This window comes from Populus euphratica, unplaced genomic scaffold (assembly GCF_000495115.2).
Source record: "Populus euphratica unplaced genomic scaffold, PopEup_1.0 scaffold34.1, whole genome shotgun sequence".
Classification (NCBI taxonomy): domain Eukaryota; kingdom Viridiplantae; phylum Streptophyta; class Magnoliopsida; order Malpighiales; family Salicaceae; genus Populus; species Populus euphratica.
This window is the reverse complement of record NW_011499883.1, coordinates 1,118,382-1,142,988: the sequence shown is the minus strand read 5'-3', so window position 1 is coordinate 1,142,988 and position 24,607 is coordinate 1,118,382. Positions and strand designations below refer to the sequence as shown.

General features: G+C 34.0%; 4 protein-coding genes and 1 long non-coding RNA gene across 5 annotated transcripts; 4 read left to right on the top strand and 1 right to left on the bottom strand.

Annotated features, from left to right (window-relative positions):
• Positions 1-857: 857 nt before the first annotated feature.
• On the bottom strand, positions 858-1,631 carry LOC105129833 (uncharacterized). Its single transcript, XM_011032066.1, has 2 exons — positions 1,534-1,631; positions 858-1,297 (listed from the first exon to the last, which is right to left on the bottom strand). The coding sequence occupies exons 1-2, from the start codon at positions 1,575-1,577 to the stop codon at positions 1,003-1,005; spliced, it is 339 nt and encodes a 112-aa protein (XP_011030368.1). The 5' UTR covers positions 1,578-1,631; the 3' UTR covers positions 858-1,002.
• Positions 1,632-6,584: 4,953 nt separating this feature from the next.
• LOC105129832 (probable prolyl 4-hydroxylase 9) lies at positions 6,585-10,970 on the top strand. Its single transcript, XM_011032065.1, has 8 exons — positions 6,585-6,934; positions 7,031-7,144; positions 7,674-7,831; positions 7,950-8,052; positions 9,403-9,498; positions 9,919-9,984; positions 10,073-10,192; positions 10,731-10,970. The coding sequence occupies exons 1-8, from the start codon at positions 6,824-6,826 to the stop codon at positions 10,815-10,817; spliced, it is 855 nt and encodes a 284-aa protein (XP_011030367.1). The 5' UTR covers positions 6,585-6,823; the 3' UTR covers positions 10,818-10,970.
• A 134-nt stretch (positions 10,971-11,104) lies between these two features.
• LOC105129880 (uncharacterized) lies at positions 11,105-14,683 on the top strand. The gene is made up of 5 exons (XM_011032123.1): positions 11,105-11,803; positions 12,263-12,421; positions 12,501-12,673; positions 12,758-14,483; positions 14,579-14,683. Exons 1-5 carry the CDS (start codon positions 11,657-11,659, stop codon positions 14,681-14,683), a joined length of 2,310 nt encoding a protein of 769 aa, XP_011030425.1. The 5' UTR covers positions 11,105-11,656.
• Positions 14,684-15,421: 738 nt separating this feature from the next.
• Positions 15,422-23,542, top strand: LOC105129831 (somatic embryogenesis receptor kinase 1-like). Its single transcript, XM_011032064.1, has 10 exons — positions 15,422-15,632; positions 15,718-15,758; positions 17,086-17,215; positions 20,837-21,016; positions 21,305-21,437; positions 21,565-21,636; positions 21,975-22,118; positions 22,218-22,289; positions 22,391-22,462; positions 23,085-23,542. The coding sequence occupies exons 1-10, from the start codon at positions 15,560-15,562 to the stop codon at positions 23,149-23,151; spliced, it is 984 nt and encodes a 327-aa protein (XP_011030366.1). The 5' UTR covers positions 15,422-15,559; the 3' UTR covers positions 23,152-23,542.
• On the top strand, positions 15,779-16,553 carry LOC105129830 (uncharacterized). The gene is made up of 2 exons (XR_843144.1): positions 15,779-16,066; positions 16,441-16,553. It is a non-coding gene; the product is annotated as an uncharacterized LOC105129830 (long non-coding RNA).
• Positions 23,543-24,607: the final 1,065 nt, after the last annotated feature.

The following is a 24,607-nucleotide window of genomic DNA, read 5'->3' as shown; positions in this document are numbered from 1 at the left end:
AATGCCCGTCAAGAAATTTTCCCGTGATGAACGGTGAGTCAAACTTTTGACTCTGACTATTGTGGTTCTTCGTGGAAAACTGGGAAGCCTTAATTTGCCCCCACCCCCCATGATTGTACCAGGTTTATCTTTTAACCCCTCAAACTAATTTGTTTTTTCAATCAACCACCCTCTTATGTTTCAGCTCTCATTTGAAATCCCAAACCGAAGGCCTTGAATTGTTACCGACAGTCCCCTGCGAAGACGTGTGAAAACCGTTTTTGACGACGATTGGTGTATAGTGGAAACATAGAGGGTGATTGATAAACTAGGCAAAGTTACGAGATACAGCAAGGCTAAGATGCTTTTAAAAAATAAAAAATATTTTAATATATTTTTAAATAAAATATACTTTAAAAGCTACAAGAGAGATATTTTTGCCAACTAAGAAAATCTTAACATTTACCTATCAGCTATTATCTTACACTCTTAACTTCATTTGAGACACGTACGGTATGGGGTGCGGAAACGAGGAATTTGAGACCGGGCGGCCTTGCCTCGATCGAAGAACAAGTTCCTTGCTAGGCTCTGCCATAACCCATAACTATCCTCCTTCACTTTCATAGGCAGTTGATGCCCGCTATATTAATTCGTATTCGCACACCAACCAACAAGTCTATACTGGTAGGTTACCTCATTTGTAAGACAGCAGACTTCACTTCCTTAAGTTAAACATAACAAATTCTAATTCATTTAGCATGATCGATGTTATTAATCAAGGATTTCTTTTCCTTGTGATCAGTTATAGCCTCGGGAGTAATCATGAAGTAAGCTGCATGTATATATCTCTTAATTAATATGAATATTGCAGAGCTGTAACAGCAAAGAAGCCATTCGGGAAAAAGAAAAGGGCTGCGTAATTTCTTGGATTTGTGTTATTCCATTCACAGCGTTCAACACTAGGAGGATACATCTTGTTGTATAACTTTCAGGGCCACAGCGGCACTCGTTATATCTTCTTGACTAAACTGGATACAGATTGGTGGCCAAGTAATGGTCATGGGGTGTATCAGGGCCTGGTTTCTCAACACCATCAACATTCCTCAGCCAATAAGTCTGACTGAATGAAGCTGCATTCTCTGGTACATCATCCATCACCCACTCATGGCCTTTTGGAAAATAAATTCCTGTGCGAGGATGAGGTACCCAATCCCCCATCTTGCTACATTTGACTGAGTTCCCTGACTTTTCTGGCTGTTGTACTGCTGGAGGACTGCTAAAATGGCACTGGAGTGGCCTAGACGTTTCCCTGCACGAGCTGTCATATATACCTCAAAGTCAATATCAGGGAAGAAGAAGGAAACACAAAACAAGTGCACCCACGAACGTAAGTAGATGCCGAAACAAATGAAATTAAATGCAATTCACTTGAAGTGTAAGAGGGTTAATGCTCGTTAGCACAACAGTACTGATGATCATGCATTCAGCGAAAATCCAGATAACTCCAGGTCTCCAATATTCTGTCAAAAGTAATTAATAAGTCAATAGCATCACCTAAGCACTAGCATCTTTGCATTTGAAAGCACAGCTCTAGCCATGTGACTGATGACACAAGTACAAGAGCTTATTATAACCAGCTGGATGCACGTAGAGCTGCTAGGGCAAATTAAAGCTTTGCAGGTCTAAGGTCCTTTATATAAAAGTAATGATATGAAAAATCGAAAACGACGGAATACAGGCATGGAAACACAAGTACCTATAGTCTAAGAGGTGTCCTGTCAATATCCATGAAGGAATAAGTTCTTTTGTACATCAGGTGGTGAAGAGTCGCAGATAAAAACACAACATTCAGAAAGCAATGGTGCACGGTAACAAGAAACTTATTTTTCCATTTGAGAACAACGATATGGGTGCATCATACAAATCTGTGGTCCTAAAATCACCGTCGTTAATGAATTCCTTAAAGAAACGGGTGTCGAGTGGGTGGGTGGGTGGGTGGGATTGCGATATAATTGAATAATTTCAAAATCTTATTTTAGCAACTTCGAATATATGGATTTTTGTGAAGAGTGGTGATTAGTGAGTTGTGGTTTGTTCCGGATTTTATAATTTGAAGTATAAATGGCATATATTCTTGGGCCAGAAATAGAATGCATCAAAGAGCTGTCGAATAAATCAGGAAATGATTGTAAGGTAGTGATTATTTTGTGATAATAATTGTTTTTAAAATATTATTTTTTATATATTAAAAAAAAATAATTGATTTTTAATATTAATATATTTAAACCATTTAAAAATACAAACTTATTAACAACATGAACAATATATACAATATATTAACGAGTAGTAGTGAAATATATCAAGCTACCAACAATAATATGATATAAAATAGAACCTGACAAAGATAAACTATCAAAAGAAAAATACTTTGTGTTAACTTTAATAAAAGTATCTATAGTTTTACTATTCGTAAGTCTAGCTCGCTCAAAGATATTTACAACATATTTCGATTGAGAAAGAAAATAACCTCTAAGTGAATAAGCTACCTCAATACCCAAAAAATATCGTAGAGAACTGAAATCCTTCATTTTAAACTATCTAGCTAATTCTGTCTTCAAAACTAAAATATCATCAATATCATTACCAGTAATAAAAATAAAATGAAGGATTTCAGTATTTGATAATAATAGATGTGTATCTCACACCCAAATCACACCTAAAACATTTGATAATAATAGAATTGAGTTTTGACAAGAGTTCAAAATGCTGTATATATCTCAAAGAATTCATAATGACATTTTATTAAATAAACCTAAAAATAATGAGCATGATTTTCAATAAAAGAACTATAATATTTAGACCTTTCTTTTATAGAAATAAGAGAAAGTCTCCATACATCAAAATGAATCAAGTTAAATGAAAAGGAAGAAAGAAGAATACTTTGATTAAAAGATAAAGCGGAAAATCTTATCAGTTTACATCCATTATAATTAAAAAAATATCACAAGTTTGTAAATTTTCTAAAGCTATTGTGAATGCCAAAAATCTCAAACGAGAAGAAGAAACATGATCTAGATGAGAATGTCATAAATTAAAACTAGAAGAAAAGGACTCAAATGAAAAGAAGACAAATCAACACTAGTAGCAGCTGCAACAATAACTTACATTTTTAACTCATCCAAAATATATAATCCTTTCTTTTTACGCCCTATCCCAATCAACTTTTGAGATTCCAGATCCTGTACAAAAAAAAAGAAGATGAAACGATGACTAAATAATCATTACAATCACATAACTGACCAACATAAATAAATTTCAATATGAGTTTCAGAATAAAATAAATATTAGAGAAAAACAAATGAGGTGTTACAACATAACCAACACCTGTTGAGGTATAAGAGTGACATTAGCAGTCATGATAGGAATAAAAGGCGAAGGGGATACATAAACAAAAGATAAAAAATCTAGAAACATATGATATAAAGCATCAGAATCTAAGATACATTTAGAATGTGACATACTTGAAGAACTATGAGACAACTAACCTATGAAAGAATAAACGAGCATAACTTGTGGCTATAAAGAGAGAAACTTTTGAAATTGCTCAGCTAAAGTTCTGAAATCGGTGATAAGACTTGATGAAACTATTACTGCAGTATTTTTGTGTGGTGGTTTGTAGCCTTAAGGTGGTTCGTGAGTATTAAATTGCAACTTGTTTTCATGTTTCTAAGCTTGGTTTTGTTGTTTTAATATGGGACACTGAGCCTTTCATTGACCTTTTTGCTTACAAAAACTATATTTGTTAAAGGCAACTCTTGCGTAAGACTTATTATGATTATTAAAGAATGAATTAGAATGTATTGTTAGCACATGATGATTAGAAGTAGAAAGAACTCTCATTTTAAAATAAAACTAAAGATGTATTTTTTTAGCCAATAAACTCATTGACAATTGAGTCAACATAAAACAGTGAAAAACGATGCAAAATTAAATCTCTAAGTCCTTCAAAATCATTATGAAGTGTCATTAAAAATTGTATCAATCATTGCTGCTCTTTAATAGCAAATTAGACACCACATGCCTTTAATTCTACTGATTTTGTCATAGTCAATTAATCCTAAAGATTTGTTATGGTAGAATACAACTCCTGAATGCTCATTTTTTTTTAATATAGTAAAGAGCTCATATGTCATTCTCTAATTAATATTGTTTTGTAAAATTTGATTGCATAAATAATCTTTGTAGATGATCTCAAACCTTCTTAATTGTCTCATATTTCGTTAACTGTATATCCATGGAATGCTCGATAAAATTATTAATTCAAGTAATAATCTTTGCATTGTTGCTTCTCAAACATCTATCAAAGCAGCATACCTCTCTTCAATATTCCTAGGTTTCACAAGAGTTCCATTAATATATTTTCACATCTTTTAACCCTTAATAGAATTCCTCTTCGTATAAATCCAATACAAATAATTCTTTCTATCCAACTTCAAACTCATAGACTAAACCAAATTATCTTTTTTAGTAGCCATAATCAATAAGTAGAGAAAAAAAAAATGTAAAAGAAAGGAAAACAAAATACTAGATTACAGAAATTGAACAAATATCTTCTTGAAACTAGATCCGTGAAAGTTGTGTTTGAGATTAATCCTCATTTCATGAAATCTGGCTTCAATACCATATTAAATATTCTAAGAAAACAAAGTGAAATACAAAAATAAAAGAGAAGGAGGTTAGAGTTTTATTAATACTGCATAATGCAATCACAATAATTTAAATGAATAGCTTTAAACTAAATGCAGATATATTATATATACGCTAAATTGAAAAGAAAATAAAAATAATATTCTACCCTGAATAAATAAATAAAAAATTCCATATTTTTTAATACTGCATAATGTAATCACAATATTTTTTTTCTATTACCAGTATAATTTATTTAATAAGAATTGAACATGAAAAAAACCATATGACCTTTCAACAAAAATCCACCTTACAAAGATGAACATAGAAAATTAAAAATTTTAACCAATAAAACGATTGATTTTTGTGTCAAATGATTTTATTTGTTGAGGGAGGTTCATAGGATGCTTTTTTTACATTGAAAGTGACTAAAAAAACTCAAATTTAAACTATGGAAAATATTTGGTTTCAAGTTGATTTCGAGTTCTGAGATGTCTTTTTGGGAATTATGAGGTCATATATAAATTTATCAAGATTTATAGGGTGTTTATAAATGATTTGGGTCACAAATGAGTTTTTGGATAAAAATCTCCAGCTCTGATATTTTGGCCACTAAATCTTTACAAAATTAAATGACATGTCATTTGGTTTATTTTTTATTTTTAAAATTATGTCATTCACTCCTATTGTAACAAAAAAATAAAAGCACAAGTATGCGAACCCTAATAAAATGGATCAGGCAGGTTAGCCTGGCTTCCAGGCTCAACAATGCATGAACTGTTTTTTTTCTTCTTCATGTATTCTTTTTTCAAAATTATTTTTTTATCTATATTTAAATCAATATGTTTTCTCTCATTTATCTTGTTTATATATTTTCTTTTAAATAAAAATTATGATTTTAGTTATTTTGTATGTATTTACAATTGAAGAGATTTTTCTTATTCATCTATATTTTTTTTATTTTTTATATAGATGAAATTTATTTTTTATATAATATTTTTAATATGTGCATACTTGTATAATATCTATTTCTCTTTTATTTTACTCAATCATTTTAATGTCTTTCTATTTCTATTATTATTTGATTGAATAAAAAAATTATTTTAATAAATAAATTTAATAAACCCAACAAAATAAATATCTTGTCTTACGATATGAAATATTTTATTTTGTGTTTGCCTTTTTATTTTTGTAGTTTTATTTTTTGTTATTATTTATAATTTTTTTTCATCTATTAACACATAGTTCTTGATTTATATGATTATATATATGCATAAATGTTTTTATTTTCACTTTAAATTTTTTTAACTACAAGAAACATGTATATATAATTTTTTCTAAAAAATATTTGACATTATTGAAATAATTAGTTCTATCAATTGATGATCAAGAGTTTCCCATTGACATGTCTTTTTACATAGATATAAACATCCTTCAAATTATTATCTAGAAAATAAAAATAAAAATGAACGAGAACAATAAGTAGCTAACACGTGACCACGCAAACTTAAATATAGGTTATAGATCCATAGACAATATAAAAAAGTGATAGGAGAGAATAACTTTATAACATGACAATAAAATTATGAAGAGAAGAAAAGATGAGAAAAAATCACTTTTTTTTTAAAAAAAAGTATGAGTGCTTTTATAAAAATATTTTTAAATTGAAAATATATCAATATTTTTTTTAAGCTTTAACATAATAAGAACATCAAAACTATATAAAAAAATAAAAACATATTAATTTAATATTTTTATACAAAAAAACAAATTAAGTAAAAAAAACACACACACTCAAAGACAAGAAGTTACTTTCATGACCACTATGGTAACGTGGTCGTGGGCCATAACTCCACAAGTTGGATTATTAATCCGCAAATCAAATTCATGGAACTTTAACTGTACTATTTTCCCCCCCGAAAACGTTAGAGTTGCCCCATTATGTTAATTAATTTTTTATGTTCTCCAGTAAGCACACACATGGATGCCCCCGTGATGTCACAGCGAAGAATAAAAAACCCTCCTCTCCTCTCCCGCCATTAACGCGCTTTGCTCTTCAGATCAACGGAAGGAAAAACACACACACATTCAACCCGAAACTCTCAGTTCTGCTTTTCAAGATCCACGATCCACACCCAAAAATAAAAAAGAATCATAAATGAAAATCAAAACGAAAAGATCAAAAAGAAAGCTAGGGTTGCCAGCTGCAATACTTCTTTGCTCTTTGTTCTTTCTTGCGGGTCTATACAGCTCCACTTTTATCTCCAACGTTTGTATCTCTCTCTCTCTATGCATGCATTGGTCGTGTGTTTTAACCAATTACTCTGATTAGACGGTGATTGCGTGTTTAATTATGGTCTTGCAGGATGTCCCGGTCATTAAACCAAGGTTAAGAATGCTTGAAGTAGCGGAAGTGGATCGTGACGCGATGCCGCATGGGGATACTGGCGAAGCTTTTATTGAATCCATCCCTTTTCAGGTAATCAAGGTCTGATAATTTGAGGTTGTAGAAAAAATGTTCTGGGTTAGTGATAGATTGGAGATTTACTGGGGAGCTGCTTTAAAATTAAGCTAGGTTAATATAATTTGATGCGAGAAAGATTTGCTTTAATATTGATTGGATCGTAGTTTGTTTATTCTATTTCGAAATTGTTTGCTTGAGAAACTTGAAAGGAATTTAATTTATTATTATAAAGTGAAATGATGGCGAACAGAAATGAAAATGGGAAATTTGAAACTTGGAAAGATATCTGGTCCCTTGTGGATGTTGTTGAGAGCAGGCAATAGAGCAAAAGTCGATGCATCAAAAGGCGAAGCGGAGTTTCAAGTTTGTAATAAGCCGATGTTTTTGCTGCCTCGATCTTGTAATAGACCGATTTTTATTTATTTATTTATTTTTGTGGCAGATGGAATTAATCGGTTGCAATTATTTTGTGCTATTATAGGAAGGTTTTGAATTATGTGATTCTGAGTTGGTTCGTGGATCATGTTATGCTGTATGGTTTCAGGTTTTAAGTTGGAAACCAAGAGCACTTTATTTCCCGAACTTTGCGACTCCTGAACAATGTGAAAGCATCATTAAAATGGCAAAATCTAAATTGAAACCATCTACTTTAGCTTTGCGAAAGGGAGAAACTACTGAGAGTACTAAAGGAACTAGAACAAGGCAAGCCATTTCACTTTCATTACTTTTCTCTGTGCAATATACTTTTTTTTCCTTTCTCACAACACTTTAGATCAATGGGCTTTTCTCATCTGTTTGACTTTAAAACTCACGGCAACAGTTCAGGCACATTTATTGGTGGTTCAGAAGATAAAACTGGAACCTTGGACTTCATTGAGCGGAAAATTGCAAAGGCTACAATGATCCCACAATCACATGGAGAGGTATTTTCTTGCTGTTAAAATGTCCCTTGTTTTTGTATGGGTTGTATCCAGGACTGGAATTCAGAGGTTTGCGATAATTTCTGTTGTGACAGGTAGTAATGCTACTTTTGTATCTGGGTGTTTACTTCTTTCTCTTTCTTTTAACAGTTGCAAATGCTTTATAACATTATATAAGCTAAGGTTCCAGACTGTAACAACTGATGGATCTCTGACTTGCTTTTTTACTCTTGAGTATTTTTTTGTTAAACTAAGTGAAGCACCTCTGTCCAGAGAGTTCCTAAATATTTGCTTTGTTCATGGATCTCTGGCCTTTATGTAAATTATAGTGGTTTAAGGGCTACACTCTCAAGTTTTTGGAATCATGCTTGTGAGGTTCTAATGACGAATAAATCAAGAATGTTGGTAAATGTTCAAGAAAGGAAAGGAACTGCTGCAATTTAGATGATCACTAGCAGCTAATGGTTAAAATAATTGGCAACAAGGTTAAGGATACTTAAGAGAAAAGCTGAAAGATCTACAAGAAGAACCCTGTAATGACATCCCAACTTACCTCTGAGAGACTTTTTTTCTGGTCACTTATTTACTCAGAATGCTAAAATTTAAAAATACCTGTAAAAAATGAAGAACTGACTGAAAAGACATGCTTTTAATAAAATCATCTACCAATTCAGCCTTTTACCTTTGAGAGACTGCCTGTCTTAGCTAGTCTCTTTTCTACCTTTCATTCTGATACTTCATTGACCAACCCAATTAGGCCCTTTTTCCATGGCACCCTGCTCATTATTGCATTTTCAGAAATGGTATAAGGCTATAAGCAATTTGTTTGCATCTAATTTTTTTTTCCCAGAAAAGAAGTTATGGACCCTGATTGTAGAACCTTCAACTTGACATGATTATTATAGACTTTTATTCTAGTCTCCCTACAGTTTTTTAGTTTGAAAATGGAAAACTGGAGAAAAATGATTGAAAATGGAAAACTGGAGAAAAATGAGTGGCCATATTTTTGGTAGATACATATTTCAATAAATATTTACTTTGATGGCTAAAAGGAAGTCCAATGCTTTTGTAATGCTACCAAATGCATGTAAAATCTGATACTGCTACTGTCACTTTTTTCCCTCCTGTATGAGCTACTCGGAGTGCTGTCTGGCATCTCTGATCTTTGGGATGTATGATGGTAGAAAATATCACACATTTTCTTACAAGCATGATTTGACCTTTGCAGTTAATGATTCTTAGCTAATCAAATATTTGATATTCTGTCCCCTTGCATTTAAAATTTAAAAATAATTAACCTTTCTTTACAGGTTCATTTCTATGTTAGTCTGAGTGGATATCACCATGTTGCAGGCATTCAATATCTTGCGTTATGAAATCGGGCAGAAGTATGATTCACATTATGATGCATTTAACCCAGATGAATATGGTCCACAGCCAAGCCAAAGGGTACATAACAAACACCTTTATCACATCTTGAATGCTTAGTTTTACCACTCCCTGCTACTTACTAAATGTAGAATGCTGTGCCAAATGGAAGTTCAGTAAATTAGATTGCTCCCTTGCATGCCATTGTTTTTTTCCTTGCCTTCTGTTCTAGCATGGTATCATACCCAAAAATCATATTTAAAGCTCTTTTGTCTTGTTGTCGATTATTTACAAGGATTTTATTGCAGCATGTTACTTCTTTGACCTTTTATAGCATTGTTTTAAATGCTCCCGATGAAAATCCATGAATCAATTGAAGTAGTTGTGGGATTCTCAAAGATTGTTTTATTTTTTTTCATTGAAAAAACAAAAGATCTTTCTGTACCTTGTGAAAGTTGTATTTTCCAAAATTATAATGGTGATTGATTCACCATCGTGCAGGTTGCTTCTTTCTTGTTGTATCTGTCTAATGTGGAAGAAGGTGGAGAAACCATGTTCCCCTTTGAGGTATTTACCCAAATACTGTATCTTTTTGTTGCTTTATGATTTGAATCATCTTGCGAACTGATAATAATCCTATTGGTTTGATCTATAGAATGGCTCTGCAGTAAGTTCTGGCTTTGAGTACAAGCAATGTGTTGGTTTGAAAGTAAAGCCTCGGCAAGGTGATGGACTTCTATTTTACTCGTTGTTTCCAAATGGAACCATTGATCGGGTAATTGTTCCCTTTTTTCCAGATCATAATCACCCCATGATCATGTTTATATAACTGTACATGTATTTTCTTGTTTTAATACCCAAGTTAAGAGCTTTCCAATAAATTGATCCTGTGACAGTTAATTAAATGGTAATGATGAGCGTGGCATCAAAACCCAAACCAATTTTCAAGCCGTCCTTTCCCTTAGGATAGAGCATATAGCAGAAGACCTCCTCAGTTGAACTGCTTTTCATCCTTCAGTTCATTGAAAGTTGTTTCGTAGCTTGCAGTAAGGTGTCTGGATTGGGTGTACAGTGTAGAGCCAACATACTTTCTTTGCCGCCTTTGCTGGATAATTTGCACCTCGTGTTTTTCTCCTCTGTAGTTCATTTGACTGCGAAGGAGTTAGTATGTGGGGGGAGGGAACGGATGGAGGCCGTATTGTTAGCCATCGGTCTTTGACATTCCTATTCTTCATGTATAATACTGTTTTAGCTGTCGTTGCTCTAGTTTATGCATGTGTTTTCTGACCCTTATGCGTCACACACTTTTGCAGACATCTCTCCACGGAAGCTGTCCGGTTATCGAAGGGGAGAAATGGGTGGCAACGAAGTGGATTAGAGATCAAATAGAACTGGACTAGGCATAAGTAGATAATATTCTGCGATTCGCTCATCATCTTTGTCGGAACTCACAATAAATTTCATCACTCAATGCGAACTTTTTCATGTAAAAGCATTTTAACTTTGGCTCGCTGATGTATAGTTTATAAGTGAAACGTGCAGAGGATTTGATTTGATCAGTGCATTCTTCCTACAACCTTTGGAATACTTCTGTATCTCTCTGCTTATCATGTCAAAAAAAAGAAAAAGAAAAATAAAAAAATGCTACACGCAGAATAGGCATATTTTGCTATTTTACATGCTGTAATTGATAGAGCCCGTATCTAATTCCTAAGCACTAAAATATAGAACGATGCTAACTTCATTCAAAGGTTTTTCTACAAATAACTTTCTGGGAAATCTAACAAGTGGGCTTCACATATCCAATAATTATGATGTTTCAAAAAGTAACACTGGAAAAAAAAAGGGGGCAAAACTAGCATTAATTGGGAAAATCTCTGAGCAAGGATAAGTACGCGAGATAATACTAGGCTAGGACCCACGTGTCTTGCTAGCCCACTACTAGCGCCACCATACTCCAAATACACCGGATAACAACTCAATACCGGATTTAGCAAAAACTAGCCGTTAGAGACCAACAACCCTCTAGCCGCAACGGCTATGTTCATTTTTTTAAAAAAAAACAAACAAACCGTTACATCGTCGTTATTTTCTCTTCATAAATCAGATCCCCTAAAAAGCATACAATTTTCTTCGTTCACTTCTCTCTCTCCCTCCAAGTCCCCAAATATCTCCTTACTGAATCCACTGAATTCTTTTTAAAACCATCGAGTTTGCAATTTTCTAGGGATTTAATTGTATGATTTGGCAATCAATGGATGGCGGGTGCTTGGACTTGGGATGCATATCTGTGTTAGACAAGAACAGCGGCCACACTGTTCTTAACTCTGTTGACAAAGAATGTGATTCGAGTGAGAAGGTTTCTTCGGATTCTAAGCCCGGAAAGGTAAATCCTTTTTCGTTTTGTTGATTTTTCAACGATTAGGGTTCTTTGGTTTCTTGTTAATTTGTATCATTAAATTTTGCCTCATTTTATTGAACTTCAGAGTTACTAGGTGATTAAGGTTATTTCTTACGAGTGTTTACTTTAGGGTTTTGTTTTGATTTAACTGGAATCAAAACCTTAAAATCTCCTAACAAAAGAATTTGGTTTCTTTTGTTGTCGTTTCGATTTACTTTTCTTGATGTTTGAAACAAATATTATTGTTGAAATTCATTAGAATTCTAGAAATCCTAATATTAAGTACCTGGTGATTAAGTCTTAAGTTCAAATGGTTCACCTTTTCATCAATACATTTGTTGTCATTTAGGCCAGTATCATTTTTGTTAGGTTTTACTAGCCTGATATTTGAAATTTGTGGAGGTTAATTGTGATGTTTTCATTTCCTGCTCATGAATATTGCAGAATAAATCACCAAAATGGACTGGCCAGTCAGCATTGAATGCTCTAAACAAATTTACATCCCAAATTAAGAAGCCTTCTCACCGTAAGAATTCTCCCATCAACTGGTTCCCACGCAAAAAGGGGGAATCCTACTTGCAGAGGAAAATCAAAATGCTGCAGGTTGGTTGTGTATTATATTCTACTATGTAAAAGAAGTTAAAACACGCATCATTTTTGTCTGATTTTATATTTGGATCAGGAATTAGATGGAATGAGTATGACTCTTGATGAGGCGCTTGGTGATTCAAATCCACGTTATTCAAGAGTACTGAGAGAGAAAATTGCAGCAAGAGAGGCCGCAAACAAAGCGGTGGAGGCTCGAAAAGCTGCACTGGTGGAAGCATCTTGGTGTCGGATACTAAAAGCAGCCAGGTAAACTTTCTTGATGCATGGAGGATATGAAATATCTTAACATTCTCCATTCTTTCGCTTAGTATATTCGTATTGAATTTGTAGGATCCAAAGCAAGGAAGCAGAAGAGCTGCTGCTTAAGGCAGAGAAAACTGCAGCCGAAGCTTTCGAAGTTGCAAAAGCTATGGAAGTAATCATGTTCGATATACCAAATAGCCCTCAAGTGTCCAGTCAAGTTCAAACATCTACTGTTAGTGGAGGGGGATCTCCTCCTTATACGGCCACAACATCTTTTGCAAGTGTATTTGAGGTAGATAAACAAGTAGCTGCAGCAGTCAAAACTGCATTTACCAGGCTTGCAAACTGTCCTGCTTTTGACAGTGAAGAATTTAAAGATCTGCTTGATAGTAATTCTGAATTTTCAGAATATGAATTAGAGTCTGGGTCAGAATTTGAACCAATAACTCAAGACATGGATTTTACGTTGCCGATTCCTGGGACAAGACTCAAGAAATATAAGAGGAGACGGTCTTTGGACACGTTGAATATGACCAAGATTGTTGATATGATGTTTGAGAGGCTTAGATGTTTGAATGAAGATGAGCTTTCTTCTCTGGTAACAATTGTTGCTACATGTGGTTTAAATGCTGCCTTAGCAGAAGTGGAAAACAGCAAGGTGCATGATCCAGGCTCTGCTGCTGATTATACCTCGAGTCAAGCTGTTAACCGTCACCGAAGAATGTCTTCCGTTGGTTCAGGAACAATAAGAAGGAACGAGGTTCAGTTGGAACTCCCAAGTCTAGACAAGTTCTTGGTCAAGCACGTGTCAAAACTTGAAAGAGAAGTGCAAGAAGCTAAGGATAGGAGGAAGAACGAACTCAAGGAAGGGAATCAAGGGAATACAGATACAGCTGGTGATGGAAAGGTCAATTTAGATGGTAAAAAGACTTCATCCGAGAGTATTTCTGATCTGGGAACTATTCTTGTGAAGCATTCCTCAAAGTTTGAGAAAGAGATTGAAGAGGCAAAGAAAAATACGAGGAAAAGTTTCAAAATTATTTCAAAGAAAGTGGCAAGTGACTTAACCATATCCGAGGGCATTTCTGACCTGGGAAGTATGTTGATTAAGCATCCATCGAAGCTTGAAAAGGAAGTTCAGGAGATGAGAAAAAACTCAGGAAAAACGTTTGACATCGATGACAAGGAACTTGGACGAGCACCAAACTCTCCAAGAAAATATGTTCCAGAAGTACCAAGCCTGGATAAAATTCTGGTTAAACATGTGTCAAGACTAGAAAAAGAGGTTCAAGAAGCAAAAAACAGAAAGAAAAATGAATCCGTTGAAGAAAGAAGATTAGAGAAAGAAAATGTGAACTTGAATAAAGAAGAGAATGGACTGGAAACGGAGAAAACGCAAGCATCGTCATTGGGAAGCAGCTGTGGAAATTACAGGCACCAAAACAAATTCGGAGGAAATGGTACTGCAGATTGTGAGGGCTTGGACAGAGTTCTGGTCAAGCATAGCTCTAGACTAGAGAAAGAGAAAATGGCATTGAGTCTAAACCAAGAAGAGATGCATGTGGAAAGAAGTGGCAGAAAAGCTCATATGCAGACGAATGAAGGTGGTCTGGACCAAATTTTGGTTAAACATAAATCAAAGCTCGAGAGAGAGAAGATGGCTTCTGCTCAGCAATCCGGAGAAGAAGTGCCTGCTAGGCTCTCCTCCGTATCTCGTAGAGAAGCAAGGGAGAGAGAGTTGCAAGAAGCATGGGGAGGGTTGAGTTTAGGAAACTCCATCCGCCCACATCTCTCCAGACTTGAAAGGGACAAGGCAAGTTGTCACATTTTTTTTAGCTTTTACCATTTCTGGGAATTTGCTTTCCGCAGTCTTGCTGTAATTTTTCATGTTGTTCTTCCTTAATTCAGGCGGCTTGGATTAAAGCTGAAGAGGAGGCAAGAAGGCGAGCCATGGAGGGAGGTGTAAGCTCTTTCAGCCATATCGCCAATGCTAGTAGGAAGATTCTCTCTTGAATCCTATTTTATGAACCCATTGTTCTGTATATCTTCATTATGTAACATGAACTGATTTTCCATCTTGGGTTTAGAAACCCTTTGAATCGGCTGCCCTCCATTTCATTTCAACCAGCAAAAGTTGAGATAACAGGCGCGTAAATAACGAAAAAACAGCAGACCACTTGGTTAGGACTGTTGGACATGAACCTATCTGGGTTGGTTTTCGTGATTCAGCCAAGCAAGAATGCAGTGCAATTTAAAATAGTTCTTAGTCACATTTCAAGAGAAATAATTAACAACGCAAAAGGTTTATAGTTAATTTCAGAGTTGAAAAAGAAACGTATGTAACTTGTCTCAATGAAATATTTCTGAATCTTTATTCAACATGACAAAAACACATGGGTACTACAAAACCATACAAGTTAAAATGTAAGTTTATAGTTAATTTTGGTACTAGGAAAATAACTACAAACTACTCCAGTTACAAACATCGGAACCAAAAAAATAAAAACAAAAACAAGAAGGAAAGTAAAGTAAAGGCAGCCAATGGCAAACAAAATCCTTGTCCTAACTATTCCTTTTCTCCTAAAGGAACCCACAATATTAATTATTCGCATCAACCAGTAACTTCTCTTCCTCGTTTGGGTACCTCATACAAAATCCTTGTCCTAACTGTTTCTTTTCTCCTAAAGGACCCCACAATATTAATTATTCGCATCAACGACTAACTTTGCTTCCTTGTTGGGGTACTTCATTACTAACTTTTCTTTGCCTTTCTTTGTTGGCTATTCTTCTTTTTCTTCTTCTTTCAAGACACCTCCTGCTCCCCTCCCTCTACCTTGTAATTCCTAACACACAATCAGAAACCCAAAAAAAATATTAAACCAAATCACCATGGGAGGAGGCAACGGTCAGAAATCAAAGATGGCTCGTGAGAGGAACATAGAGAAGCAAAAAGCTGCAAAGGGTATTCTTCATATTTCTTTTTACCTTATATAATTTCCCCAAAGTTTGCTTCTTCAGTGATTATAATTTGATTTTTGTGAGTATAGGAAGCCAACTTGAGTCTAACAAAAAAGCTATGACTATCCAGGTAGTCTCTCCGCAGGCTTTTGCTTTTAAATTTTGTTATCACATATATGCTATATAATTTCTTGTCTGTTTTTCTTTTTCCTTCTTTTATGGTATCATTTCTTGTTAGTATATTTTTTCTGAATTATATGATCTTATAGCCATTTGACAGCAAATCAGCATCATTTTTTTCTTCGATTTTAGTTTGTTTGGTTAATGATTGTTCTGTTAGTAATAGCAGTTCGTGAGGTTTGCAATAAGTAATCGGATCGTCTTTGTGAGAATTAGGAATTTGTTTCTTCCATGCTTCGGCCTGAAATTTGGCATTATGTTAAGATCACTTAACAAGTCAAGAAGAAGACGAAGTTAAGAACAGAAGTTTATTAGCAGAGAAGAGTTAGAGAAGAAAGAAAGAAGATCGAATTTGGACTGCAATCTATTCATGTCCAATACAATCCTTGCCATGTGCTTTTATAGTAATCTATATTGACTACTAACAGATTACTCTAACTAACTCTTAACTGATTTAACAAACTCTGCTAACCGAATGAACTCCGACTAACAAACAGAATATTATCAACCAAACAACAGGTTGCGTGCTCCTGACGTCTCTACTTCTCGCTCGTTCTTGTTAAGCTAGTAATCTTAATTCTCTTTGTTGTAATTCTTTCCACTTTCTGTCATCCAGGTATGTAACACATTAGCTGGAGTTTTCTTTTTTAAGCTTCTACCTTTGTTTTAAGCTCCCTCAGAGCTTCTCCAGTTGTACTTCTGGTTGTAGATTCGCTGTTCAAAATAGATGCCTTTCTTGATCAGACTTTTCCTTTCATTTGGTACAAGTCGATCCGATGCACTCTTGGATTTTAATTCAGTTCCGATATACTCGTCTGATCGTGTCTTGCATAAATCAGGATGGATTGATATACATAGAACAATGAAAAAAAGAGGGATTTTTTATAGAGATCTGTGACCCTCCTGGAATACAAACGGCAATATGAACAATGAGAACTTTATTTCATAGGTCGTGAACATTAGACCATTCTGCATTTAAGGTTTCACAGTACCGAGTTCTTTAAGTTCTTGTTTCTGATTTATGCTTGGAGTTTTACCATGTTTCTTGGCCATTTTGTTTTTAGAATATAGTCATCTAGTGGTTGACGTAAATTTGTATTTCGTTGGCTCAATTATATTTGGTTGTTTATGAATTTGCTCTCATTCTTTATAAATTTGACATACTTTATTCAGTCTTTTACAAGGTTGTGACTTGATCTCTTGTTGTTACTGTCTCTCTTGACACCGTCGCCGGTTCCTTCCATATTGATCCGGCGGATAATGGATGCTGAATGCAGTGCAAGGTGTGCATGCAGACATTCATATGTACCACAACAGAGGTGAAGTGCCGGGAACACGCTGAAGCAAAGCACGCGAAGTCCGATGTGTATGCCTGCTTCCCGCATCTTAAAAATGACGCCTGTAAAAGTGTAAAACAGTAACTTGCAAACTGCAATCCATGATAGAATTTTAAGTACGTTGCTACTCTTCGAACAATTTCATGATTCGCGCCATATGGGTTTTAGATGCGTGAAAATTCTGGTTAATTGTCTTGATGCGCTTCCCATGTACACGTTGATGGTTCTACGCCTCATATTTTGACCTTTTGAATTCTGTTCTTCATTTCTTTGTGGGGGAGTAGAGATTGTTTCATTGGGGGTGGCATATCATAGCATTCTTTCAGGGGCGGGAATGAATTTCTGCTTCTTCCTCTTTTTTTGTCATGAAAGGGCAAACGGCAAGTTGCTTGCGAGCCATATAAATTTTCATATAACATTGCAAGGTAAAACTGTCAGCAAACGATGGAAAAATGTCAACGACACTCCTATACTTACCATCTCTAACTCATTATAAAAAAAAATTAAATAAGCTCAATTTTTCATGGTGGTCCTAGATATAAGAAAATTATGGATCGAAAGAATGTAAATATAATTTTGTTCTTGGCACAAAACTTGATTAAGCCTGCAATTTAGGATAAAAATGTTTTTTTATGGGATATATTTGTCATTATAAAATTATTTAGGGACAAAATAATCTAGATATATTTTTTGTTATAATATAATAACTATTTTGCCTTCAAAATAAAAAAAATAATCTTTTTATGATGGGTTTTAAAAAAAAATAAAAAGAAAAGTTATGATCATACTTTTGAAAGATAATGCATAAAAAGATTTCTCCATCTTTTTCTTTTTTATATAGTAATAAAACAAAGAATTAACCTTGAGGTTATTTTACTTTTTTGCAACAGTAAAATGACACATGCTGGAAAAGGTCTACTTGGATTGCGGTGAAAGTTATTATATTATTTTTATTTGGTTATCTCAAATGCAGATTAATTAAGTTAATCTAAGTTAATTACTATTTTTTACTCAATATTTTTTATTTAATTTTGATTTTTTTCCTAGGTTTATTTTTTGAAAGTCTATTTTTTTTTAATTTTGATCTCATATCGTGAGTGACGGATCAATCGAGTTAATTCGGGTTAAGTTGGTTTTTTTCCTCAATTTCTTTATGATTTTATTATTTTTTTAGTTTCATCACTTTGCATTAAAATTATTTGTCTTTGAACTTTGTCGATTTAAAAAAAAATAAAAAAAAAGAGCAATTAAAAGAACGAAAACCAAAATTAGATAAAATAATAAATAAAATAAAATATCAAAAATAAAATGTCAAGGGATGAAGTTAAAAAAAAATAACAATCAAAAGAATAGGGATTATATTTGATATAAAAATTAAATAAAATCAAAAGGAAAGGGAGGAAATCAAAGAAAAAAACAATAAAAAAAATCAAAAACAAATAAAAACCAATCAAAAGAAGGAGAACTATAATAGAAAGAAAAAATAAATTGAAAGACAATTTTGAATTTTAGCTGACCTAGCATAGATTTCAAGGAAAGGAGAGAGAGAAAAATGAAAAAGAGCTGCCTCATTAGCTGCACCGCCACTAAATACTTTAAAAGACACAACGGTTAAAAAATTTTAGAATTTAGAAGAAATTACACACATCGCTTAAAAGATACTAATGATATCCACTCACTAATGCGTGCTCCACCTATACCAACCATAATATTTTTATATATATTAAAAAACTGGTTTGCCCTTAATTTAATTAGACTATAATGAAGAAACCATAAGTAAAACATCAAAATACCTCTTTTACCTCTTTGATTTTTCTGAATTGAAAGACAATGAAGTGATTTTAATATTTAAAAAAAAATGATGCAAAAGCCCCTGTTATCCTTCAATTTCATGTTTACCTTTAAAGGATATTTATGTTATTTAACCATGTAAAAAAAAATTGATAGACTATCATACCCCAAATTAATTTTGTAATACCAAATAAATCTTAAAAAAAAAATATTTTACCCTATAGAGAGACCATTTGAATTTTGCAATGAAGTGCAAGAATGTCATTGCACTATTACATCCACAGCATAATGAATCTAGCCCTATAATAAAAGGCTGATGGAGTTTCTTTGTTTTAAATAATTCAAAGTATACCACTATCCAAAATAAGATTTTGACAATGGATAACCTTGTAAGGAAATCTCATTTGAGATAGGCTTATTGTTAAAATCAAATAAAGAAACCTCAAAGTATTTTGATAAATAAAGGGCATCTCATATTTGAAATAAAAATGCAAGTGATGGTTATTAGCATACAAAGACCAGAAATCAATTTTGCCGGTTACTAGATTTAAATTTTTTTAAAAAAATATTATGCTAAATAGATCAAATCAATCGCATGGTTGCAAGGATTTACAAAATTGCTTCCCTGAAGGCAGATGGAAGGATGATCACCTCACCTGCAAGCCTTTCTTGTCCTGATGGCCCATTCCCTGTCAAATCCTGAAGTTTTTGCACAAATGGCTGCACTTTTTGTGAGCCATTTGTTTTGCCTGACCTTGACTGGACTCTCCCCAAGGATAGAGATTTTGAGATTGGGTCAGTTGGATTTAAAGTTTTTTATTTAAAAATATATTAAAATAATATATTTTTTTTTATTAAAAATATAGTTTTTATATCAATATTTAAAGATAATTTAAAAACATAAAAAAATTATTTTAGACAAAAAAGTTTAAATTTTAAAAAATATAATTTCAACTATATTTCTTGATGGTGTTTTATTTATGAGGTTGTTGGGTATGAAAACTTAGAATGGTTTTTAATTAATTTAGATAGTATTTAGTGTATTTAAGCTTTTAGAGCTAAATTATCATGACAAAAAGGAAAATCTTGTATCTAAGGTTAAAAAATAGAAACAATCCATTCATATGCTACCTTTCTCTTTGTGAAAACAATAATAGAGTTTGTGTTGTTAAGAATATTTCTAAAATGTTATTTTTAATATTAATTTAAATAAATATTACTATAGTAAATAAAAAATATATATTTGATTTTATATATTTTTATAAATTAAATTCTATTTGAAAATCAGATTTATGTTTCAAATACAGGAAGTAATTTAACCTATAAATGGAATGCATCGCAACCACGATGGGGTCTGGATGACGTGGCATAGCATGTTAGCGGGCCCCAGCCGAACAACCTATTCTCTCCTCCCAAAATGCCCTTTTAACTGCTGTTACTCTTCAGAAAGCCTTCCCAGTGATTAATCAACCTCAACTGCTAAGCTTTAAACTCGAAAGTCATTAATTGTTAGGTGTTGATTCAGTTTAAATATATATTTTTTATTTTTTAATTTATCTTTATATATATTTAATTTATTTTAATGTTGTGAGATAATAAATAAATAAATAAATAAATATTATTTAAAAACAGTTTCTACTGTCCTTCCAAACAGATCCTTAACAGTACACACCAGAAAATGAACGCGCAAAAGACTCACAGCACACCCAATTCGTGAGTGTGAGAGTCAAAAGCCCAACACTTCACTGCCATTGGCTGTCTCTGTCTTCTCCTTCCCACTCCCTTCAACTCGCACTATCATCTTCTCTTCTTGTTGTGTTGTGTTGTGTGGTGTGGTACAGCAACATCTTTGGTCTTTCTTCGAAACAAATAGCGTGTGAAAGCGAAACCCACTTTTAAGAACTAATTTCTTATTCCACTCGAAAACATTTGACTCGACTCTCTTTGTTTTTCTTGTTTCTTTATGCACCTTCCTTCGCTGTCTATCTTCCATCTAAAAAAATGGCTCGCCTTTACCCTCTAGCTCTCTTTCTCTCCTTTCTTCTCACTATCTCCCCCTCGCTTTCCACCAACTCTGAAGGTACTACTGCTCATCAACTTCACTCCTTTGAGTTTCAAAGTTTCGACCTTTAGCACTGCACTGACATGATGATAATATTACCTTTCTTTTTGTATCTTGGCATGAAAAGAGAGTAGTGTGATGGTTTTAAGGATTTAGGTTTGGATTATTTCTTGTGTAGATTTTTTAGCATTTGATTCTGCTTTTGTTGGTAAGAAAACGTGGATGGGTTTGGGTTTACTGATTTCTGAATTCTGAATTCTGATTTTGTTGTTTTGTGACTTTTGTTTGTTTGTATTGGGGTTCCAGGAAATGCTTTGCATGCCCTGAGGAGTAGGCTTTCTGATTCAACCAATGTGTTGCAGAGTTGGGACCCGACTCTTGTCAATCCCTGCACCTGGTTCCATGTCACTTGTGATTCCAGTAATCATGTTACTCGCTTGTATTTTCTTAGCCCTCTCCCTCCCTCCCTCTCTTGCTTGTTTCATTCTACATTTTTAGATATGTTGCAATTCTATTTATGATTATGTTGTTTTATTTCCAACTTTTTTTGTTTTTTTGAATTTCAGGGATTTGGGTAATTCTAATATTTCTGGAACCTTGGGACCTGAGCTTGGAGAACTCAGGCATCTAAAGTACCTGTATGTCATTTTTCTTCCCCTTTTGCTGCACCTTATTATCTATTATGTTGTGAAAACATCAGCCAAAAACAGGAGAAGTTGAGACCCTGGAGTACATCCCGTTTCTGCTCTGATTTTTCTGTTTTTCTTCAAAGGAAAGAAGCATTTGGTATTTTTTGTTGAGCGAGACCCAGTAGAGTTCAGGCTTTTGTTTCCTCGGAAACATTCTGTGAAGAAGTTTACATGCAATTCTAGGACTATATATCATCCTATCAATTGCTTTGTGATTAAGCCGCTGTATTTGTTTTTCATATGATTATATTAAATAACTGGGTTGTGTTGGCCTTGAATGCCTGCAGGGAGCTTTATAGGAATGATATAGGAGGGAAAATTCCCACGGAGTTGGGTAATTTGAAAAACCTTGTTAGCATGGACATGTATGGCAACAGGTTTGAAGGAGAAATACCCAAGTCTTTTGCCAAGTTGAAGTCTCTCAGATTCCTGTAAGCATTTTCACTTTAATCGCCCTAAGCAATTTGAACACACACAACTCAGAAATTACTTCAACTTTGAACTTTAATTTGGTTGAATTGACGGTACAGTCGACTAAACAACAACAAGCTATCAGGATCTATTCCAAGGGAGCTCACAACTCTTAAAGACCTCAAAGTTTTGTAAGTAGAGAACAAGGAAGATGTTTGAAATTACAAAATAATAGCTATTTAGATTGCTTATGAGTATTCTAATTTTTTAAATGTTTTGCTTTTGTTTGCAGTGATGTTTCTAACAACGATCTCTGTGGAACAATTCCAGTCGACGGTCCCTTTGCCTCTTTTCCAATGGAAAGGTATCTAGATCCTGTCAACACAACATGTCTTGCTTTTAGTTTTCTTGAATTACTAAGGCATGGAAGTTACTTCCTCGTCATTTACTGTATTTCTTATGGCCAATTGAATATCTGAAATATAATTGTTAGTCTCCCTAAAAGTCCCCCATATAACGAGCGCCAGTTTATCTGCGTGAGTCAGTGCAGAACATGTGATTGGCATGTTGCATTTATGAACTTGCCAAACATAATTTCTCTGCCCCAATAGTGACAACCGGGAACCCGTCAATCATGTAGAATTCCATAGGCTTTTTTGTGAAAGTACCGGTTTTTTTCCCCACTTATGTCCACTTTAGCTGTCAACACTGCTTGCATCAGCCACATGGAGATGCAAGTACACCAGCAAATGGATTGATACAAGTCATGAGCATTGCAAATACTTTGATGCATGCAAGGTATCAATAAATTCAATGAACTGTTGCAAACACAAAAAATATGGAATTCTAAAGCTGCTATGTGATTTATCGTACATTACGATATAAAAAACAAATAACTTGTTTCATAATACATGCATGAAGCGTGATATGGCACTGTCTTGGTTGATTTTCCGTGAACCTGTTTGATTTTTGCTGGCTTGTTTCAGTTTCGAAAACAACAAGCTTAATGGACCTGAGCTGAAGGGACTAGTGCCTTACGACTTTGGATGCTGAAGAAAGCTTGAACTTAGTCGACCCTCCTCGAAGACTGTAATGCCGAAACTTATCTAAGATAATTTAGCTGGGGATATGCCTTGTTACGACATGTAGTTGACAATGGCACGTTGTTCATGCGTAGAAGTTAATCAAGTTAGCAAATAAAATGGTTATACAAGATCTGCGAGTTGATCATAGACCTCTTATCCTACCTTCCTCAGTGCTAACGGATCTTTGATATTGGAGCGCAGGGAAACATCCCTCATTAGGCAATGGAGGACAGTGTCCGCATTATTAATATGTAAAAGTGAGCAGCCAAATTAGTATTCTACACGGCATCTGCTATAAATTTTCTCTGTTTTCACTCTGAACCTGCACAATTTTTTGTAACCTTTTTGATGGATTTGGACGTGTTGTGATCTTTCTTAGGTTGTGGTTGGTTAGTATTTCTTGATAAATGGGATATATACAAGAGGAATATAAACATAGAAGTATTTGGATATTAACATAAGCGCATGGGGACGGAAATATTAACTTTTATCCTTTAAAGAGGGATATGTATTTGAACTGTAATGTGAAATTTACTGATAAGCGGGAATGGCCATTAAAAAATAAAAGATCCTGAACTTGAACTAGAACTAGCTGCTTGATTTGTACATAGTTAGCAATTGATTAGATCAGAATTCCTTTCGCTCTTTATTGAGAGATTAGCATCCTCTTCATTCCCTTGCGCATCTGCAGCGTCATTCATTTTCTCATTCAATCGATATGTAGATATTGATTTTGAGACTGGGTCTTCTATCTCCAGAGCACAACTACATCCTTGATAGAAAGGGAGGGCATCATGTTCTCCTGGGGCATCTCAAATGGGTTTTTCTTGCAATATATTTCCAGTCATTGTAAGAAAAGAAAGGAAGTCTTGATCATTTCCTTATCAATGATCTGTTTTGGATAGCATATTATAATCTAGGAATAAAAGGCCCTTTCATTGCGTAACTTAAAAGAAATTAGTCATGCTATCACTCAAAACATAATTGGAAAAAATCGTGAGGAAACTTTCCTGAAGTTAAAGAAAGAAAGAAATTTCATAGAAAGACCTTACTTTCACATAAACCTTCTTCCCTTTCTCTTGCAATTCTTGACCAGATTCTGCTATCTTTCTTGATGTTCGAGAAGAGATGACTCGTATCTTTGTCTTGCTGAACATTAGCTGGTAAGCTTAACTCTCTGTGACATTGCAGCTGACCGTGTTGCCATTTCAATATCAGGTCATCATTCCCCAGAAACAATCGGGCAGCATCATTTGCCGCTGTGAATATCATTCTTTTTGCTTCATTTGCCTACAGGGAGTAAATTTGACGAACCATTTCTCTGAAATCAAGTCCTATCGGTTCCAATAAAATGTCAGACTTTTGGTTGTGTTTGGAAATTTGACGTCACTCCTAACAGAAACACTAAACAGAATCAATGGGAG

Excerpts from the sequence above, each read along its gene's own strand:
- LOC105129833 (XM_011032066.1), bottom strand. The coding sequence starts at position 1,577 with ATGGCTAGAGCTGTGCTTTCAAATGCAAAGATGCTAGTGCTTAG. Across the intron at positions 1,298-1,533 it reads GCAAAGATGCTAGTGCTTAG|CTCGTGCAGGGAAACGTCTA; the intron begins GTGATGCTATTG and ends TATATATGACAG.
- LOC105129832 (XM_011032065.1), top strand. The coding sequence starts at position 6,824 with ATGAAAATCAAAACGAAAAGATCAAAAAGAAAGCTAGGGTTGCCAGCT. Across the intron at positions 7,145-7,673 it reads TTGAATCCATCCCTTTTCAG|GTTTTAAGTTGGAAACCAAG; the intron begins GTAATCAAGGTC and ends GTATGGTTTCAG. Across the intron at positions 7,832-7,949 it reads ACTAAAGGAACTAGAACAAG|TTCAGGCACATTTATTGGTG; the intron begins GCAAGCCATTTC and ends TCACGGCAACAG.
- LOC105129880 (XM_011032123.1), top strand. The coding sequence starts at position 11,657 with ATGATTTGGCAATCAATGGATGGCGGGTGCTTGGACTTGGGATGCATA. Across the intron at positions 11,804-12,262 it reads CGGATTCTAAGCCCGGAAAG|AATAAATCACCAAAATGGAC; the intron begins GTAAATCCTTTT and ends TGAATATTGCAG. Across the intron at positions 12,422-12,500 it reads GGAAAATCAAAATGCTGCAG|GAATTAGATGGAATGAGTAT; the intron begins GTTGGTTGTGTA and ends TATTTGGATCAG.
- LOC105129831 (XM_011032064.1), top strand. The coding sequence starts at position 15,560 with ATGGGAGGAGGCAACGGTCAGAAATCAAAGATGGCTCGTGAGAGGAAC. Across the intron at positions 21,017-21,304 it reads GCTTTCCACCAACTCTGAAG|GAAATGCTTTGCATGCCCTG; the intron begins GTACTACTGCTC and ends TTGGGGTTCCAG. Across the intron at positions 21,438-21,564 it reads AGTAATCATGTTACTCGCTT|GGATTTGGGTAATTCTAATA; the intron begins GTATTTTCTTAG and ends TTTGAATTTCAG.